At 45.5% G+C, this 22055-nt stretch overlaps 1 protein-coding gene across 2 annotated transcripts; it reads right to left on the reverse strand.

Moving 5' to 3' along the window:
• Window positions 1-480: 480 nt before the first annotated feature.
• On the reverse strand, window positions 481-19992 carry slain1a (SLAIN motif family, member 1a). 2 transcript variants are annotated; one of them, XM_056290039.1, is made up of 9 exons: window positions 19565-19992; window positions 16533-16669; window positions 14581-14697; window positions 11251-11361; window positions 9570-9719; window positions 5990-6319; window positions 4400-4585; window positions 3246-3579; window positions 481-556 (listed from the first exon to the last, which is right to left on the reverse strand). In XM_056290039.1, the coding sequence occupies exons 1-9, from the start codon at window positions 19990-19992 to the stop codon at window positions 481-483; spliced, it is 1869 nt and encodes a 622-aa protein (XP_056146014.1). The 2 variants fall into 2 exon arrangements, with proteins under 2 accessions (XP_056146014.1, XP_056146015.1); XM_056290040.1 differs by lacking the exons at window positions 5990-6319; window positions 11251-11361; window positions 14581-14697; window positions 16533-16669; window positions 19565-19992 and having other exon boundaries at window positions 9570-9630.
• Window positions 19993-22055: the final 2063 nt, after the last annotated feature.

Consider the following 22055-nt stretch of genomic DNA (forward strand, 5'->3'; position numbering starts at 1 on the left):
GGCACAAGATGTGACAAAACTTCCAACATTGGTTCCAACTTCATATTTAACACCATTACCTAAACCAAACAGAAATGAATCATGGCAAAAAAAATGGTCATAGAAAATGAAGAAGCATAATAGACTATAGTTTCTCTAAACCTTCAGATGGAGATGGATTACCATTCTATTGAATGAGATCATAACTATCCACAACATCCAGTCAAAAAAGCACATATCAAAGTGGATTCAGTTCATATCAAACAATTGATTATTAGCGTATTGCCAGGTGTGATGATTTTTAAATTGATCAGTCTATGTTTCAGCAGGTAGTAAGATAGAGATCCAGCCTGCTGGACCCATTATGTTCACAGTCTCTACTCAGTCCTCTGGTTTTACGACGCTTGCCAAATGTTAACAGTCAAAACAGATTCAGGACACTTTTGTCCATCCACATCTATTTACCCTGTGCACCTCCTTATCCTCCAGCTTCACCTCCATTCAGTAGCAGCCATCTTTCCAGCTGCCGTCCCTCAGGGCGCTGAGGGCCGCCAGGCTCTTTGGAGGAGCCAGTAAACTGCCAGGGTTAAGAAACAAGTTGAGAAAATTAGTCCAAAGCTAGAAATATCTTCTTTTTTTGTGGGCCCCCCCCCCTTTCTGACCAATTGTATCCGGCCAATTACCCCACTCTTCCGAGCTGTCCTGGTCGCTGCTCCACCCCCTCTGCCGATCTGGGGAGGGCTGCAGACTACCACATGCCTGATCCGATACATGTGGAGTCACAGGCCGCTTCTTTTCACCTGACAGTGAGGAGTTTCACCAGGGGGACGTAGCCCGTGGGAGAATCACGCTACTCCCCCCAGTTCCCCGTCCTCCCTGAACAGCGACCAGGACACATACCCACATCCGGCTTCCCACCCGCAGACACAGCCAATTGTGTCTATAGGGATGCCCGACCAAGCTGGAGGCAACACGGGGATTCGAACCGGCGAGCCTCGTGTTGGTAGGCAATGGAATAGACCGCCACGCCACCCGGACACCCTTAGAAATATCTTTATGCACGCTCAATAATCCAGATTAGAAAATCAAAGAAAGTTGAATCAGTTCATCTGGACATAACGTTTGTTGAGAGAAATGTTTTATCACTGATCTAAGTGACCTCTTCAGCCTCATATGACTGCAGGTTACTTAATTATAAACAATACAGATGCATAACGACCGAAAACAACGATCAGTTCCACATGCAAATATAGGCGTGAGCATTAACTAGCGTTACAATGACCATGTGTACCATTCACAGAGGATTTGGGAATGTTTACAATCACAGCATTGTAAGATGGCGACAGAAGTACTCTTGGGCTTCCGGCACTCAAAGGCAGATGTACTGTTGTAAACTATCATGAGAAAGTTAGAATGCTACTTAGCGACATGAATACTTGTGAGCCCCTGAAACAAGATCCAGGCAGTGGTTACAAGAAAAGGGGGATAGATTGTCTGAAGCTGTTAGAACAGGACAATGCTATTGACAGAGTTTTGTACCATAGATTATACCCAGGGGACGCTACACCTAGTCTGTATAGCTTACCTAAAGTACATAAACAGGATGTGCCATTACGGCCTATTGTTTGTATGATTAATTCAGTGGCCCATAACATCTCTAGTTTTTTTCCATATATTCTTAACCCATTGGTAGGTATTAATGAGCATCACATTCAGAACACTATGGATTTTGTGGATAAGGTGTGGGACATCATTATGGAGAGGGATGAAACAATGTTTCTTATGATGTTAAGTCTCTCTTTGTGTGTGTCTCTGTTGATGAAGCAGTGGAGGTAGTCCGTATTAAATTACAGGATGACCCCACCCTTAGCAATAGGACCACCCTTAACACTGACCTTCACACTGAAAAAACAAAAACAAAAAAAAACATTGACCAAGTGTGTCTGCTCCTGAAGCTGTGTCTTCAGTCCATGTACTTCACATACAGGGGGCAGTACTATAGGTAGAAGCATGGGTTTGTTATAGGTTCCCCAGTCTCACCTGTAGTGGCCAACTTGTATATGGAAGAAATGGAAAAGAGGGCTCTGATGTCCTATCCAGGGACACCACCTTGCCATTGGTTCAGATTTGTGGACGACGCCTGGGTTAAAATTAAATCTCAGGATGTAGCACATTTCACTGACCCCATTAACTCTGTGGACAACCACATCAAGTTCACCAGGGAGGATGTGAAACATGACAGGTTAGCCTTCTTACACTGTGAAATTGCAGTTGGTGATGAGGGACATTTGATTATTGATATTTACCATAAACTAACACATACTGATCAGTACTTAATGTCTGACTCTCATCATCCACTGGAGCACAAACCAGGAGTAATCAGGACGCTGTACCACCGAGCTGACAACATCCCCACTGACACAGCGGTCGGAGAAGGGGAGAAATCCTACATTAAACAGGCCCTGGTTAAGTGTGGTTATCCTAACTGAGTGTTTGTCAAAGCCAGGAAGACGCCCAAACAGTGCACCAACCGATCGAAGAGAGAACGACAACAGCTGCCAAAGCGTAAGCCAGGGGTGATTCCGTATGTGGCGGGAGTGTCGGAAAATCTGAGACGTGTATTTTCCAAATGCTACGTCTCAGTTGCTTTCAAACCCCAAAACACGCTGTGCCAGAAGTTAGTCCACCCCAAGGATCGGGTCACCCAGCACAAACAGAGCAGTATAGTGTACGCTGTTAAGTGCCAGGAGGATTGCCGTGACTTGTACATCGGGTAAACCAAACAGATGCTGGCCAAGAGGATGGCACAACACAGGAGTGCTAACACATAAGGCCAGGACTCAACAGTCTACACCCATCTACAGACCAGTGGCCACTCTCTCAAGGATGAGGATGTGCACATCCTTGATAGGGGGGAACGCTGGTTTGAACAGGGAGTTATGTGAAGAGGGAATGACCATCCCTGAACCGGGGGGGGGGGCATTAAGAGTACATCCATCACCATGATTATCCTGATAATAATATTGCCAAGCACTAGCATCAAACCCGGGACTAGAACAGCATCCTGAGAATTCATCGCTTGACAAAGTAGGACGCATCGACTCGAGGCTAGACGAAGCTGGTGTGGGCGGGGTTTACATTAAAATGAATAGGAGCTATGTTGAACTCGGGTCTGGCGGCGCCAGTGTGTGCTGGCCTTAGCTATGAGTGCGATTTGAGCTTGAAATCCGTAATGATGATTTGTAAGTTGGCATACTCGTCCTCACCTGCGTGTCGGCTGGGCAAGTTTGCTGGAACGAGTCCCACTGGTCCCCACGAAGGAAGCTGGGCGAGGTAGGGAACTGCGAGGTGGAGCGGCCTGGTTGTTGGCGGAGGCTTTAAGGGGCTGTGGTACCGATGTCCCACCAGGTTTTAAGGGCTGGGGCAGGGCCCCGCTGCCGGCGACGGAGTGCAGACTGACGGAGGAGGACAGCGGTGTGGAGGACGGGCCCTGCTGGATGGTTGGACTGACGTAGGCAGTCGCTTTGAGGGGGTGTCGAGGTATGGCGGGGAAGCTCCCCACGCTCTGTACCCGCTGACCCAGCTGACCGGGGGCAGGAACTGAAATGAAGGGCAGGTGGAGAGGAGGGTTAGAGCAATGGACTACAGTTTGTGTGTTCTCTAAATATCCCCTAAATTATCCACACTGACTGGATGTAAACATCATTATCACAACTATTTAGAAGAGCATATTTATGATAACAAATGGCATAGAATTAAATAGAAGAGTAAAGGGAAGAATGACTATAACTTTCCAAAGGGAACTTCCCATGTAGCAGCTAGTTAGAAGCACAGAATATGCTAATAAAGCATCCAAATATATTATACAAATAAATTATATTTGTAATTATAACTATTGTACAAAAAGAATAATTTTACTCATAGATTACACCAATGCTCTTACACTTTTATACTAAAATATAATATACTAAACTACCAATATGCTAACACTAATACCAAACTACTTTACTATTACTTTTACACAATTCTATCATACTATTGATTATACTAATATTACATAAAAATAAAATAAAATAGGTACATTACATGAAAAATAAGGAGCAGTAACAGTTTGTGTTGTTAGCTGTGCTATACTGTAAATGGAGCCAGCTAGCTGACCAAGTTGCTAGCTACAGTATTTAGCATGATTGGATAGCTCGATGAAATAGCAAACGCCACAAAACAAGAGATAAGGCACATTGCTATTTACGTATATATTCATTCGTTTCTCTTTTGCATGGGTGTTCTTGATGTGCTACTGGTAGATTATCCATGTGTAGGATTAAATTAAAAAAAAGTGCTCTACCACATCTGGTGCAGAATAAAAACAGGTGTTTGGGTCGTGGGACTGGTTTACTCATGCAGATGGAGTGTGTCTTACTGGAGGACTGGAGTCGTGCGAGCCCGCTGGACGAGTCAAAGCTCTGACTACTCCGCAGGGAGGACATCATTGGCAGAGAGGAGGGGCCAGGTGAGGGGTTAACAGGGGAAGCCAGGCTTGGTATACTGGGAACACTGGTCATGCTGGGAGCTCGGATCAGGTTGGGCATGCTTCGTCGTAGTTTATCTACGCAACAACGTCAACACACCAGATCAGGCACAATTCAACACTTCACTTTTTTTGGGGGGATTTTTTCTCCCTTTTTCTCCCCAGTTGTATCCGGCCAATTACCCCACTCTTCCGAGCCGTTCCAGTCGCTGCTCCACCCCCTCTGCCAACCCGAGGAGGACTGCAGACTACCACATACCTCCTCCGTGGAGTTGCCAGCCGTTTCTTTTCACCTGACAGTGAGGAGTTTCGCCAGGGGGACGTAGCGCATGGGAGGATCACATTATTTCCCCCCCAGTTCTACCTCCCCCCCAAACAGGTGCATTGACTGACCAGAGGAGGCGCCAGAGGCAACGGAACAGACCGCCACGCCACCCAGACGCCCTAAACACTTCATTTTTAGTGGTCTTTAGCAGAATAGCTGGAGTTCTTTTACACAGAAACTTTTGATCTCCGCCATTCAGACAAAGTATTTGCTAAACATGCTGAACATGGATCTCATCCCGTATCATAGACTATAGTGAATTATCACCCACCAAAAGTATGCCTCTCTTCTAAGAATACCTAACTGTGTTTCAGATTACAATCAATTAGTAAGACCGTAAAATGAAATTGTGCAAAACCAAATTAACCTACAACAAAACTGACAAGATTAACCAGATATGAATGTATCTGCAAATCTCTATTTAGAAACAATTAACCAAGTGAGATAGTATCTTATGAATAAGTTAGATAGCAGCTTACAATTTTAGTTTTACATAGCATAATTTTCAAAGTTTTTTAAACTTCATAATAAATCATTAATCACAAAAGTACTTAATGTAGTTAATAAAAAACAAATTTGAGCAAAAAAATGTTCTTCTCAGGGAATTGTCAAATCATTTATTAACAAACTAAAAATGTATTTGCAGTGAGTCCATGAGTATGTACCATTCAATATTATTATCCCCAGCATCCAACCACCAAGTACAATGCATTCTCTTCATCCTTCATCCTTTTTTTTCAATTTGCAGTCTTGTTCCCTAATATTAGGTGACATAGGTGCATTAGAAGGTGCATATGAATGGACTCAACGCAAATAAACAAAGATGTGATGAAAATATGACCTAACTTTCACTTATAGGCCAGCGTTGGAGAAGACCAAACTATCATACTGACCCTAACCTAAGATGCTCCTTAAATCCTCTTTGGCACATACAGAAGCTGTCTGCAGTGAAATTGGGGACGTCTCAAAAGTGGGTAAAGATGCTTAACTTTGTACAGCGTGAATTGCACCCTTGGTGTCTATCTGAGCCGAACCCCTGCGGTCACATCTCCACTTCCAAGGAATAAATAAATAAATAAATAAATAAATAAAAAGGAAAGAGGACAGCTGGCAACATTACAGAACACATTTCATTTCACAATAAACCTTATACACACCTGCGCTACTCCTGTACGCTGTGCTTATGTCCGCGGTCAGGCTGGATGGGCCGGAGCACTGCGACAGCCCGCTCAGACAGAACTGAGACGTGGACGGGTTGCGTCGGCAGTCTCTGATACTGGAGAAGGTGTGGGAGTGAGGAAGACTTCTCCGTTGCATCGAGCTGGTGCGAAACAGCTGAGGCTGGGGCGGAGGAAGCTGGTCGTAGCCTTCGTCATCCTCGTCCTCCTCCTCCAGGTCCATCTCACTGCGCCTGAGGGAGTGTATGGAGAAGCTGGAGCTGCGTCGGCTGGCTGTGGCTGAGGTAGAGGCATAGTCCTGTCGCAGACCTGACGGGGAATAAGACAAACACATGTGGTGTAAAGGTGACGTTAAACTTCATACACACAAACGAGAAAAATACAGACCTAAAAGTCAAAAAGAAAACTGTGAAAACTGTAAAGGGATGACAAGGATTGTAAAACCACAGACATCGCACTCAACGATCACACAAATTGGAAAAATTGTCATTATGTGAAAGGATGAATGAACTACAATTAGCAGCTGATTTAAAGGGTAAGTTACCTGCTGTGGTATTTTCACTTTAGCAAAGACAAGTGGACTCTAAAGAGACAATTTAAAAAAGAATTAAAACCAATACAGCAGAGCCAGATATGCTTCCTTTTATTCCCAAATAGGCTTCAATCTCCAGAAAGCCTCAGTAGTCCATTACCCAGAATGCTATGTGCTAGCTCTCTCCTCAGCCAATCAAGGCAGCAGGGAGGCAGGGCTTTGCGTTTGAGATTCATGGCATACGACGAGTGGGCAGTGCTTTAGAATAAATACTGTGGCAATCTTTATAAATACTTCACTTACAAGCAGAAAACTGCTTTATTAGAACAACGAGTGATGTGCAGGCAGGGTAGGCAGTGCCTCACCAAAGCCAAAAAGAAATGTTGAGATTATATGACAGTTGTTTCTTCTCCTGGATCACCACCTTGCCGTGGTGGAGAAGCTTGTGTGTACAAATGATCCAAAGAGCTATGCCGTCCGGAGCTTGGCTCCTGGTAGGGTCACCCAAGGCGGATAGGTCAAGGGGGAGATTCCAGACGAACCGCGATCCAACAAAGACCTTAACGAACTGGTGGAAGATGTCTCCAGGTCACAACGGCAGTGAAGGTGGATGAAGGCTGCAAAAGAGGGTGGTCCCCAATCGTTTTAGTTCTCCATGCCATTGGACTCTTGCCAACCCCTCCCAAGGACCGTGTGGTGGCTGCAAGCGCATCAGCCACTCCATGTAAAAAGCTGTCATGCGCAGGCATCATCCCATTTTGTGGCTCCAGGATTGACCTCTACGGCCACCTGAGGACCCAGAAGGACCCAGAGGGAGGATGGTCATACTTGACCCAGAGTGACCACCGATGCTGATGAGTTGTATTTATTGATCATTTCTTCATACTTACTACTTTTATTTATTATTTTAAATTTTCATTATTCATAATTTGTCTCTGGATTACACATATTCCAGTAAAACTAATCAGAATATTTGTTAGAAAAATATAGTATGCTCTTTTTGTCACAGCTTGCTCCTAAAAACTGCCGTTCCTGAAGGCAGGAATGGGCTGAGGCAGAAGCTCTCTGCGCCTCTGTCAGCAGGTTTGGTGCAAAGGTCAACGTTTTCATAGATTTGCGCAGACGCAGTTGGTTCTCACACTGTGATGACTGATCAATGATGTGGCAAAGACCGACCCTGCCTGAGCACTTCCCATGTCACATGTTTTGTACAATAAAGGGGGAAAAAAACCCTTCCTGTGTCACGTGACATACACTCCTTCTCACTTTGAACCCTTCTCCTAACACCTCGTGCAGGTAGCTTATTGGCGGTGGTCAGCATGGATATTTCTTACTTACAAAGATTTTTAACGTTGTCTTATGAAGAAAAAAAGAGTTCCATCCATTCGTCCATTATCCGAACCGCTTATCCTGCTCTCAGGGTCGCGGGGATGCTGGAGCCTATCCCAGCAGTCATTGGGCGGCAGGCGGGGAGACACCCTGGACAGGCCGCCAGGCCATGTGGTCGCAAGTTGGAAACCAACACCTGACCTGCAGGATCTTACCCAGCGGAAGGGTAAGATCCTACTTTTTTAAAACCTTTTATTGGCTTTGTGTACATTGTCCAGTGTTTGACTACTATGCGCTGACACCAAGATTTCTATCTTTTTCTTTATCCTTGTGTGCCATCACCAGACCCTCATTGTGTGTGGTTATCGGTGCACTTCTGTGCATTTTGTAGAGGAGTGAATAAGCTTTTTCTACTTATCGGTGTGCTAACACAAAGCGCTCTCTCTCTCTCTCGACACAAAGGCATTTCTTGTGCTGTATCAGTCTACAGTGTGTGAACACATTGTATGCTTGACGTGTCCGCTGATTGGGTCTGATTGTGCATTAGCGCCACATCTGAGTGACTTTGCAGTAGGTATATTTGTTGATTTATAGCCCAGCTAATGCAGACTACACTTAATCTATCCATGCGTAATATGAGCTTGGGCTGCTGCATTAATTGAATGTACACATATGCCGCAGTAGGCCACTGCCTACCCCGGCAAGGATTTCACCGCATGTTACCAAGAACAATAATAGAGTAACTAAGACATTTTCTGAAAAAATAAAAAATAATTTTTACATGTATAAATAACCTAATATCCAAATACACACACCCCCAGTGGGAGTTTGCATGGGATTTGTTTTCCCAATGTAGTAAAGCCTTACTCTAAATATGTAGTCTTTTTGTACAAAATCAATTAATTTTCTCTGCCTTTAAACCACTTGCTCTAGAGACATAAAAACACTTAAAAAAAACTCCTGTGTAATACGTCTCAAGTTCAGTAAAGATCCTGATGTCTAAAATCGGGTAATTTTCCCCTTAAAGTAAAGATCGACGGTGTTTTGACCATTTTACCAATTAATCTTGTGCTGCAAGTAGCATCTAATGATGTGTGGGTGTGTGGTTTCTAGAAAAACATTCTAGTATCAATTATCCGGCATGGTCCTTTCCGCTGGGAACTAGACACTTCTAAACTGTTTTATGATACGTAAGACCCTCATTAAAGCCACATTAAAGCCACTAGAATGTCAAATGAGAAAGAAATATAAAAGGTATAATTCAGTTTTTCTATTTTCCTTTTTAAGAGTTCTCCAAGGTTCAGCTTCCCTTAGCTGATCTCCCCCCCCCCGATACTCACGATGTCATCAGATGCTCATTTACATACAGCCAATCACATCAAATCATCAAACCATGAAAATCCGCCCACCCTCACCACCAATCGTTGCTTGTACTTGTTACTCGAATGTCACCCACTCATGAATATTAATGAGGAATAGACCGCACCCTCACAATTCGAGACAATTAAGACCAGTTATGGATAAAGGAATTAAAAAAAAACCCAATATTAGTTATTTATAAATAAAGAAAATGTTGCTGAATGTTTTATTATACCATCTTCATGGTTTTTAGATATGAAAAAGGCAATCTGATTCCTGATTCAGTGCAACCTCAACTTTATCGATTCCGTCTAAAGGACATTTTAAGAGCTGACTTACTCTCCTCCTGAAGTCGTGCCATGACCTGCACGTCTGTCATGTCCTGCAGTTTGTAGCCCATAGAGATGGAGTCCTCCTCCAGCTCTGACACACCCAACTCGCTGTCCAATGACGACTGAGGGCTGATGGCTGCTTGCCTGCGACCCACATCTACAAGATAAATAGCAGAGATGCATCCTACTGACTTGGGCAACCTACTTTATATATATATATATATCCATGTAGGACATACCTGGAGCAAACGGACCATATATCATTGAAGAGTGTATATTTATCCCCTCTATGATTACTGTTAATTTAAAGAGGTGCTCATATAAGTCATAAACAGCCAATAATCACAAGAAGCCAAAAGTATAGGCTGCTAGATGGTACTGTATGATGCTTGAGTTTATATGGTCCTAAGGTATGAAGTCTATGTACTTATGAAGTGCCTTTCTACAACTTATTTTTGGGAAAGCCATGAAAATAGATTTTGAAATTATTGTTCCATTAAAATGATATTAAGGAGTAAAAAAAAAGTGGCATGTCAATCATTCCAGGTCTGTCCTGGATTGATTGACAAGTCGCAGTGTATGCAATGTAAAGACTATAGAGGTCCCACCCAAGCTCCAGCCACGCTCTATCACATTGCCTAAATTTGGATTTTCTGGCTCCAACAACTGACAAGATAGTGGTGAGCATAAAGCCAAATATTATAAAATTCCCCATCAGAAACTGATCCATCACAGGTGCTACGTCCATCTTTTTTATACAGCCTATGATCTGAAGTTGTCCAATGTATGACTTGAGTCAGTCGAGCCCAAATGACAGAGTCCACACCTCTGGTGGACAGACAGACAGACAGATGGATGGACAGACAGGCAGAGAGAGAGATGGTTGGATGTACAGACAGAAAGACAGACAGACGGACAGAGAGATGGATGGACGGACAGATGGAGAGAGATGGATGGATGGACAGACAGACAGACAGAGATGGCTGGACAGACAGATGGACACAAACAGAGGGATGGACGGACTTGAGTCAGTTGAGCCCAAATGACAGAGTCCATACCTCTGGTGGAGACAAACAGACAGACAGACAGACAGACGGATGGATGGACAGACAGGCACAGAGATGGACAGATGGACAGACAGACAGAGAGATGAACGGACGGACAGAGAGATGGACAGACGGACAGACAGACAGACAGACCGACAGACAGACAGACAGAGAGATGGTTGGATGTACAGACAGAAAGATGGACGGACGGACAGAGAGATTGATGGACAGATAGAGAGATGGACAGATGGACAGAGAGACGGATGGATGGACAGACAGACACCAACAGAGGGATAGACGGACAGACAGACAGAAAGAGATGGACGGACGGACAGACAGACGGATGGGTGGGTAGACAGGCAGAGATGGATGGATGGACAGAGGGACAGGTGGACGGACAGACAGAGAGATGGACAGACGGATAGAGAGATGAACAGACGGACAGAAGGAGGGAAATGGACACACAGACAGACAGACAGACAGAGAGACAGACAGACAGACGGATGGACAGAGAGACGGACAGATGGATGGAAGACGGACGGATGGACAGACGGACAGATGGATGGATAGATGGACAGACGGACAGATGGATGGATAGATGGACAGACAGACAGACAGACAGGTTGTCGGTGTGAGTCTTACTGTGGAGGGAGGCGTTAGAGAGGAAGGTAGGAGCTCTGTCTGTTAGACTGCAGCTGGTCCTTAATGGGACCGTCTGCTGGTGTAAAGGATGACTGGTTGACTGGAAGGAAGCTGGAAGGAGAGAAAGCCAAAGAAGGGTTAAATCTGCGACTTACCCCACACTTCAGAACCAAAATCCAAAATCTATCCACGGATGAATCCCACAGAAGGAAGTTTCTAGATATTAATTTTTCTTGACTAGTCTGAGCATGTCCATCCGCTTGAGGGTATGAACCTTTAATCTCTGTAATCCGGTGGTAACTTGCTCAAATTTAACAGGTTGTTTCAGAATGTGGGCTATGTTTGTGCTGTCAGCTCCAAAACTAGCAGAGCACCAACAGATGTTTTGGCACGTTGCTCTTATTACTTACATCTTACTTTGGATGAAAGATGCCACAATGACCGGGAGGTTAAAGCACAAACTGTCAGATTAATTTGATGGGGTTTTCAGCCGCATTACAAGTTCAAGAAATACTGCTCATTTTACATTCAGCGTTAGCTGTTTTTTAAATACGGAAATTATTAGTATTTATGTTTAGTACGTATTCAAATTCAGCACTCCTGACAGGTGCTTCAGACACACCCATTTCGGGAATTCAGCTATAGATGATGTGGCCATTCATCTTATAAAAATGTCAGTTCACATTCATGGCAACAAGTGGTAATATGTGCGGCTAGTCATAAAAGCATGTGATGGAGTTTAAAGTGATGGAGTTTAGGGCACAACGTCAAAGAAAGTTGAATCAGTTCATCTGGATACCATGTTTATTGACAGAAACGTTTCATCATCATTCATCTAAGTGACCTCTTCAGGCTAAACTGACTGCAGGTATCCCCACCCTTATAAACAATACAGCTGCATAACGACCGAAACCAACAATCAGTTTCATATGCAAATATGGGCGTGACCATCGATGGCCATGTGTACTATTCACAGAGGATTCAGTTATGTTGCAATCACAGCACTGTAAGATTTTTTATTTTTTATTTTGATGTACTTTATTGATCCCCGTAGGGAAATTACGCTCTGCATTTAACCCATCCTAGCTGTGTAGCTAGGAGCAGTGGGCAGCCGCCATGCAGCACCCGGCGATCAACTCCAGTTCTTCTTGCCATTGCCTTGGTCAGGGGAACAGACAGGCGTATTAGCCCTAACATGCATGTCTTTTTGATGGTGGGGGAAACTGGAGCACCCAGAGAAAACCCACCGCAGACACGGGGAGAACACGCAAACTCCACACAGAGGACGACCTGGGATGACCCTAAGGTTGGACAACCCCGGGGTTTGAACCCAGTACCTTCTTGCTGTGAGGCGACAGTGCTAAGCACTGCGCCACCATGCCGCCCAAAGATGGTGACAGATGTACTCTTAGCCCTCCCTCGGTTCAGGGATGGTCGTTCCCTCTTAACACAAACAAACAAATAAATAAATATTATTTCTCCCTCCCCTCCTTTTTTTCTCCCCAATTGTACCTGGCCAATCACCCCACTCTCTAAGCCGTCCCAGTCACTGCTCCACCCCCTCTGCCGATCCGGGGAGGGCTGCAGACTACCAAATGTCTCCTCTGATACATGTGGAGTCGCCAGCCACTTCTTTTAACCTGACAGTGAGGAGTTTCACCAGGGGGACGTAGCACGTGGGAGGATTACACTATTCCCCCCATTCTCTCCCCCCCCCCAAACAGGCGCCCCGACCGACCAGAGGAGGCGCTAGTGCAGCGACTAGGACACACCCACATCCGACTTCCCACCTGCAGACATGGCCAATTGTGTCTGTAGAGATGCCCGACCAAGCCGGTGGTAACACGGGGATTTGAACAGGTGATCCCCATGTTGGTAGGCAACGGAATAGACTGCTATGCTACCTGGATGCCCCCTCTTAACATATTTCATAAGGGGTGGGGATACCTGCGGTCAGATTAGACTGAAGAGGTCACTCAGTTGAGTGATGAAACGTATCTCTCAGTAAACGTTGTATCCTGATGAACTGATTCAACCTTCTTGGATTTTCTCACCTGGATTACTGACCATGCATCAAGACACTTAGAGCACAACGGTTTCATATGATGTTGGGCTGGGAACTAACAGGTACCTCCTGATTTGCTATAACTAAACCTAGCATAAAAAGTAAGGAAATGTGTGTTTGGTAGATTATTTCTTTGTTGTAACAATGCTTCTTGGCAATAAATCTTATATCAGGCACCTGATTGTCAGCACCTGGGGTACCAGAAGCTCAAAACAAGAGTCAATAGCAACAGCAAAATAAGCTGTTTGGCATTGGCAGAGAAGATCTGGCAAATGTTTCATGGGCACAACCCACATACTCAGCTCTGCTGCTCATCCCACAAATGCATGTTCCTTACAAATGTGGTCCCATTTAAAAGGGAAATAAACAGGCTTTCCAACGGTATAAGATTTATTGCCAAGAAGCATTGTTACAACAAAGAAATAATCTACCAAACACACATTTCCTTACTTTTTGTGCTAAGTTTATATTTCAAGGCACCATCTCCTCTTAGCTACAGTAAAATGTGAAAACTGCCATAATCCAGAGAAAATGTACAAAAAAACGTATATATTTTTGCCCCATGTTTTATGTTTAAATATTCAAACAATTTAAGAGATGCAGAAATCACGACATTTAACCTCTTCACAGCTTCTGGCCATTGCGCTTCAACAGTGTGATTCAAGAGAAATCCTGCAATTTTAAAAATTTCCCAGTTTAGTATCGCAAATTTGAGATTAATTTATCCCCCCCTCCCTGATAATATCCATTTTTCACTGAGCTGCATGTCCATCCACCCATCAATCCATCCATTCATCCATCACCAATATCCCCTTAATCCAATTCAGGGCTGCGTGGTGAGCTGCATGCATTTTACTAAATTCCAAGTTACCGCAGGTCTAATTCTGTAACCCCAAGAGTTAAAAAATTCTTCCCTCTATATAGGCGCTTTGCAGTGCTTCATCTTGCCTGAAATGCAAACTCTGCATTTCCCAAAGAGCAAGCAAAAGCAAAAACAAGCAGCGTTTTCTCTCATGTGAGGATCCCATTCTCAGTACATTAGCAGTCTTGTGTTACCCGAGGCCCATTTCCCATAGGGTGAACTGACAAACACCATCCCCAGATATCTAATCTACAAATAACGCTGACGTGACTGAGGGTCACCTCCAATTTACACACAAATTGATTTAACAATGAGTGTTTTGTGATTAGATCCTTATGTAAATGTTAATTAGGTGGTTGGACGGTTAGAGGTATGAGAGACAATCGGTCTGTGTGCAGGTTACCTGTGGACTCGGTTAGTGCAGCAGATTTAGAATAAGGCAGAATGGGGCAGCTAAGGGAGGACAGACTCTCTATGCAGCTGTAGGGACGAACAGAGGAGACGCCTCTCCACCGCTTGGCTGAGAATGACAAAACAAGGAAAGATATGAGGATGCATCTCTCTCTCTCTCTCTTCTCTCTCCTAAATCCAGCATCTCTGTACAGATTCTCTCTCTCTCTCTGATTATATAGCCTACATACATTCATATACACACACACACACACACACACACACACACACACACACACACACACACACACACACACACACACACACTAATAAATATCATAAACAGACTGGTCAAGCATTAAACGGGCTCTTCCAGATCAGTATTGATGGTCTAAATGACTAGGTCAAATCACAGCTTGGATGAGAGGGGCTGATACAGTAAGACAAGGTTAAGCTTACCACTGCAGCTTATTGGGTTAAACTAGGGCTTTTTTTTTTTGGAGGGGATCTCCAGATAAGCAGGGATTGTTTCTGTGGGCCACATCCCTTTTCCCCCCAAATCAGAATTAGATCTACTACAGTCTGCTCTGGATTGGGCAGGTTACGTTTATAATACAGCAAGCAGGAAACTATTATTAATATCATTACACAGATTCATACCGATTAGCACCAAGTGATGACTGCCTCGGATAACATGAGGGTGTGTGATCGGTATATGAACACAGAGCCAGCTCCCGCCGACTGGTATTTTAGAAGCAGAGGCCGGGGAGAGAGCGTGTGGTGTGTTTGGCATTCCTGTCACAATTAGGCCCGACTACCTCTGGATGGAACCAGCACTCACAGCAAAGCTACAAAAACAACAGTTACCGGGCTGAGGAACAAGGATGTATTCATGACCCAGGAGGAGAGCCAACCTTCACTGAATCCAGCCTTAGAAAAAGAAAAGGATCTAAACCAAATGCACCCCCCCCCTACACACACACACACACACACACACACACACACACACACACACACACACACACACACACACACACACACACACACACACACACACACACACACAGATATGCTCACACATAGTTATTATTCAATTGTAGTGTGGACAGGACAAGCCTACAGATAATCTCTTATACAAGAACCTTTTTGAATCGGAAAATCAAAGTGCACACGCACACTTATAGACATCCACGCATGCACATATACACACTTTTCATCATACGAGTCTCTTGTACAGCAAATCCGCCTCAGCTGATGTAAGTGGGGTTTCTATGGAAACCATATTCTCCTGCACCTCTGCGAAACTTAAGCACTGAATCTGTAACCGTCCTCTTTAGCCCCGACTACATTTGTGCTTTATTTCAAAATGGATACCGCTTCAAACTTTATATGCATTGTATGTGTGAATTAAAAAAAAAATCTACATTTCATCAGTCACACATTAATATTTGAGCATTTGGAGCTGCATTCAGATGGGCATGAGGAAAAGAAGATGATCATTCGAGCAGAGCAATGGGATAGCCTTCTTTATAAAATCCTCTCTACAATGTGTTATCCTCTAATCAGAACAGTGTGGTGCCATCACTCACAGCACAGCACGAGTCCAAGACTGATTCTCTCAAGAGTGACAAATTCCTACTAATTGCTCTTAATTGAACCCCGGTGAAAGAAAATGCAACTTGCATTATTTGGGAGTTCTTCCAACCTCATTTGCAAAATACAGAAAGACTGTGGGAACTAGCTTGAGATACTTAAAACCCAATCCAGCTGGACATCTTTGAGCTGTGTGTAACTAAAGACTTCAGAGGATGAAATGGAAAGCTTCATATTGCATGGGAACACAATTTGCGGTAAGTTTGTCACAGCTTATGATCACATTTCACTGAGCACGAGAGACAGATGAGCAGAGATGTCCAGATGAGTTCACAGATGAAGGCCATGGGTCTGGTTGGGGGTCTACAGTACCTTGGTCCAGTCTGTGACAGAGGGTCCTCTTCGCCAGCTCCACCTCCGGCCCTGGGTGGTCCAGTACCTGCCTGCACCACTGCAGAGGACTGAGGACCCTCTCGCCATGTAACTTGGCCTTGAGACTCACATAAAGCCTAAAACACAGCACAACTCACAATTAAAGGACAAGAATCTTGATTTCCAACCTTATCTCTCTCCATATATACGTATGTTGCAGAGATAACGCTCCATTAGCAGCCATAATACTGAGAAGTCTTTTGTGTATCGCTAAAACGCCACTGGAAAAGTGCCCGTTGGTGATGTCACAGGCGGACAATCTGTTAACCGTCTTAATGACATTTGAGCTCATTCTCATCCCATGGTGTCATGTTTTGCCAAAATGCCGATATAGTATGACATGCGTCAGCATCTGTATGAGACATGCCAGGCCATCCCATACCTAACTTCAACCCTAAACTTATCCACTACCTAGCCTTAACCACTACCCTTAACCACTCCCTAACCTGTATGTCATTAATATTCATATATCAGGCCTGTGGTTAAACACTGGTGTCTATGGAACACCTGCTGCGTCTCTGTACAGATGCTAAAGAGTACCTTGTTTGCTGTTTATCAACGCTTTGACCAAAGCGTCAATATATTGTAGGGAATTCAGGGGGCAGTTGGGAACTGCCACAGCCGGGACGCAGACCTGGGTCTCCTGCACCATGGGTGACTACGTTAACCAGTCAACTAAAGGGTCCGACTGGTTAACGTAGTCGCCTGTGGTGCAGGAGACCCGGGTTTGCGTCCCGGCTGTGGTGGTCCTGGCTGCCCCCTGAATTCCCTACATTGTTCTGGCCCGATAGCCAACCAACTAGTGAGTCTAGGCATTCGTGATCGTTACACTATCCCCATTCTTCGGGAAGCGCATCCCTGCGCTTCAGCATACCAGTTCCCACACGAGCCCCACACACCTCTGGGCACACGTACTTCCAATGGCGTCACAGTCTTCACCTTCCCACTTCTGACACCAATGAAGCAAATTCAGCGGGCAGCCAGGAACCGCCACAGCCGGGACACGAACCCGGGTCTCCCGCACCACAGGTGACTACCTTAACCAGTTGACTAAAGGGTCCGACCCAGGTTCACGTCCCGGCTGCGGTGGTTCCCGGCTGCCCCCTGAATTCGCTACATTGGTCCGACCCATTAGCCAACCGGCTAGCGAGTCTAGTCATTCGTGATCGTTACAATGCATTGCCGTGGAATGAGTAAGCATTGGGCGTTTGGTGGCATTCACGGCATCAGCTGTATGTAGCGTTTTCGTTCACATTTTCTTATTCAATGTACCCTACTTCCATGTAGCCCACTGATGGTAGCTGCAAACCAGGAAGGAAGGGTAGTTTTCATATTTACGGATTGACGATTTCGGCGGCACTTCAGAGACACACAAGGCTGCTCAGTATTATGGCTGCTGATGGAGTGTTACTTCTAGTTAGTATTGAAAATCGGGATCATTTCCATTTAAGTTACACTCAGAGATGGCTGACTAGCATTGCCCCCGCAGTCTAATTGGATCGCTTCAAAATTCATAATCAGAAAATAGAAAGAGTGAAACATAACTGGGCTGAAATCAAATTAGGTGGAGAATAGCATGTTTATCCACAGAGCACAGCGTTTCAATATAAATCCATGGAGCAGCTGGAGACCTTGAGGTAAGCGCCGGCTTGGGGGCCATGGGACGAGTTTTACAGCCGTAATATTTCACAGCCCAATAATCCAGTCAGCCAAGCACCTTACAGGAACGCTAAACTCACGGCTGTGGAAAGGGAGGAGCATTTACATCTGGGCAAAAGCAACATGCCCTCATAGGTTCACAGTGTCTTAAAAGAGCAAAAAGCAATGCAACGAATGAGATTATATGAAACTGAAAGCAGTTGTGACGGTGAGGTGACATACGGATTATATCTTTTGTCTACGTTATCGTGAGGCACAAGAGGCCCTGTGCACTATCCCCTCACGTCTAAACCCATTATTCTGGCATCTGTGAATAAAGTGGCGTGTATTGTGACCTTTAACACGTATTTATCGCCCTGGGCCTCGGCCAGAACGAACCACATCCAGCTCGTCAGGAGAGCCATCACATAATCGACAAGACAAGAAGATCGACTGCGTTCCCTCTGGATATTAGATCCCAGTTTTACGGGCCACATTGGAGAGCCTTCGCCCATAAAACCGAGGGCTCTAATTTCCGGTTGACCACAAGTTAAGATCACAGTCGGATTCTGTGTTTGATTTATGAGGATAAAACGTGGATCAAAACAACCCGCTGGCTTAGAACTATCGTAGCTCCCGAGTCTGTGTGACAAAGCAGAAAACTAAGGCTTGAGAGGAGCTTACTTCTTCATGCGGCGACTAGTTCACTGCGCTGGACAGACTTGGAAACAATCAGTTGTGTTAAGAAGATCATCAGTATGACCCCGAGGTGCATGTTGGGTACCATAAACGCTGCATTGGGCTGTATGAGTGTGTCACATTTTCCACATGAGCAGGGACACAAGAGATGGGAAGGGTTCACAGCATCAGTATATCAGACTCCTGAGCCTGGGGCCAAACGGATCATACAAAGCACGAGCATTTGATCAGGGACAAGAACAGGTTCCATTGTTCCTCATTCAACACATTTTACACGTCTTAACTGACGGGATGATCAAAACCCAGGTGATAAAAATGCGTTTTGCTCTTATTTCAGAAGCGGGCCTACATGCCAGTGTATGAAAGTCCCATCTCCTCGCGGCTGGAGGAGTCTAAAAAATAACCAAGAATCAATAGAGGAATCATGAACCAGGGGGATCTGAACACTGGCTTGGGGAGATCGTGTGTGGAATGCACATCTTTGTCTCACAAATTTGCCTCATGCAATATTATCCGTTTTTTCTTTGCAGCCAGTATAAAACGGGGACAACGTCCTGAACGTAAACACACAAGTCATAATGCAGCCTCAAAATGAATGCAAAACTAGGTCATTTAAGCAGAATAAGGGCAGTTACCAGCTGTCGGGTTCTCCGATGGGGAGCAGGGTGTCGAGGTCCAAAAGCTCCACCTCGTCCAGCACCGTGGGTCCGGCGGCGCCGCACTCCTCCGCAGCCGCGTCGTGACACACCGAGCTCGGCTGGAAATACGCGAACGGCTCCTCCGTCGGGGAGAAGGGACCCGGGGCGCATGGATGCGGTTTTGTCGGGGTCAGCACGCCGTAATTCCCGGAGAAATCCTGGCTGGTCCCGTGCAGGAAGGCCGGCGCGCTCTGCAGAGGAGGCCCGTTGTTTACAACGTTTGCTCTGGTTCGTAATTGTTCGTTTTGTTTCTCCAGTTTTCGGACCAGCTCCTGCAGCTTGATCACCTCCAGCTCCGCGTTGGCGACTTTAGCGTTCCCGTTGACGTCCGCCATCATCTGGGGGTTCAACACTTCTGCTTCCATTTGTGGAAAAACACATGGAGGAGGACAAAACAACGCGGCCTGTCTGCGCACGGTCCTTTTGAAGTGAATCAAGTGTCCAGATTCCCCCGTTGGTGAGAGGAGGAGTGGGTCGGTCCGCTCCGGAGATGCTGAGCCGAGGAGAGGAGCCCAACCAGCGGCCGGCAGCATCACACACTCCCTCCTATTGGTCTGCAGCGAGTCTCACACACGCGCGCGCGCGCACCCCCCCTCCCCACACACGCACACACCGTGTGTGGAAGTACCATCCGGGGCCGTGGAAACCCAGATTAGGCTACATAGCACCACCCTGCACAACAGTAAAAACCATAAGGCAATTCCTTATATGGAGGACCCACACACCTATTATCAATACGTGGGAACAAGTTATGCAGAAGATAACCGAATATGAGATGGATAAATTCTTCTTTTTCATGCACTTTGTCCACACCAGCCTCTGTAAAATGGAGCAAACTGGTTTAATAAAGTTTTATTTTCACTCAGATGTCTTATGAAGACATTCCTGCTGGACATTATAGACTTTTGGCTATTTTCATGTGTAGGCTATATACTGTCTCAATAAAGACTGTTGAGAGAAAAAAATTACCTGTGGCTATAAAATGATAAATTTTAGATTAAATACTGGTTCACACTTCTTTTTGTAACAAGGCACTTGTTTGGTTGAATCCTCTGGAAGGATCTGAGCAACTTTATGAACAACTGGTGAGAGTTGATATTTGGTGTAAATATAAATCAACTGAGGCTCAGACAAAATACACGTCATCGATTTCATTTTGACTTTATTGAAATTCCGGGTTGGGGATGAGTTGTTGCCTCAAGTGAAGGACTTCAAGTATCTCGGGGTCTTGTTCACGAGTGAGGGTAGGATGGAGCGGGAGATTGACAGGCAGATTGGTGCAGCATCAGCAGTAATGCGGACGTTGTGCCGCACCGTTGTGGTGAAGAAGGAGCTGAGCTGGAAGGCAAAGCTCTCAATTTACCAGTCAATCTTTGTTCCAACCCTCACCTATGGTCATGAGCTTTGGGCAGTGACCGAAAGGGTGAGCTGAAATGAGTTTCCTCTGTAGGGTGTCTGGGCTCAGCCTTAGAGATAGGGTGAGGAACTCGGACATCCGGAGGGAGCTTGGAGTAGAGCCGTTGCTCCTTCGCGTCGAAAGGAGCCAGTTGAGGTGGTTCTGGCAACTTATGAGGATGCCTCCTGGGCGCCTTGCTTTGGAGGTTTACCGGGCACGGCCAACTGGGAGGAGACCCCGGGGTAGACCCAGAACTCGCTGGAAGGACTACATGTCCAATCTGGCCTGGGAACGCCTTGGGATCCGCAAAGAGGAGCTGGAGGGCGCTGCTGGGGAGAGGGACGTCTGGAGTGCCCTATTTAGCTTGCTGCCACTGCGACCCGACCCCGGAGAAGCGGCTGATGAATGAATGAATGAATGAATGAAATTCATATTCATGCCTGGAAGTTTGCAAAGCAAAAACCAAAATTATATTAATGATTTTTTGTTTTGTTTATTGAATCAAACTTGACAAGAATCCCGAACGTGCCAGAACTCAATCAATAATTCAAAAAGTTTGTAATTAATTGTACTGTAGCGAATTAAGAGGGCAGCCCGGGACCGCCACAGCTGGGACGCTAATCCGTGTCTCATACGCCGCAAGCGACAACGTTAACCAGTCGACTAAAGGGTCCGACCCATTGGTCAAGGACCAACGTGTCTACTTATCCATACACGTTACACTACCCTCGCGCTTCAGCATATCAGCTCCCTCACGCCTCTGGGCGCACGCGCTTCCGATGACCTCACCATCCCACTTCTGACACCAATGTAGCGAATTAAGGGGACAGCCCGGGAACCGCCACAGCCGGGACGTGAACTCATATCTCCTGCATCGCGGGCGACAACGTTAACCAGTCGACTAAAGGGTCCGACCCGTTAGTCAAGGTCTACTTATCCATGCACATTACAGTACCTTTGAAAAATCAAACTTTTGGTAGCTTACGACATGTATTCAGTAAACTAGTTTTTATGTTCCTACTGTGTGAAATG

The sequence above is a fragment of the Lampris incognitus genome, chromosome 11 (genome assembly GCF_029633865.1).
Source record: "Lampris incognitus isolate fLamInc1 chromosome 11, fLamInc1.hap2, whole genome shotgun sequence".
NCBI classification, from domain to species: Eukaryota; Metazoa; Chordata; class Actinopteri; order Lampriformes; family Lampridae; genus Lampris; species Lampris incognitus.

Bases quoted from the DNA above. Each gene is read 5' to 3' on its own strand.
- slain1a (XM_056290039.1), bottom strand. From the start codon at position 19,992: ATGGAAGCAGAAGTGTTGAACCCCCAGATGATGGCGGACGTCAACGGG. The intron at 16,670-19,564 runs GTAACTGCCCTT...GCTGTGTTTTAG, and splicing joins ATCGGAGAACCCGACAGCTG to GCTTTATGTGAGTCTCAAGG. The intron at 3,580-4,399 runs GTAAGACACACT...CCTTCATTTCAG, and splicing joins CGCACGACTCCAGTCCTCCA to TTCCTGCCCCCGGTCAGCTG.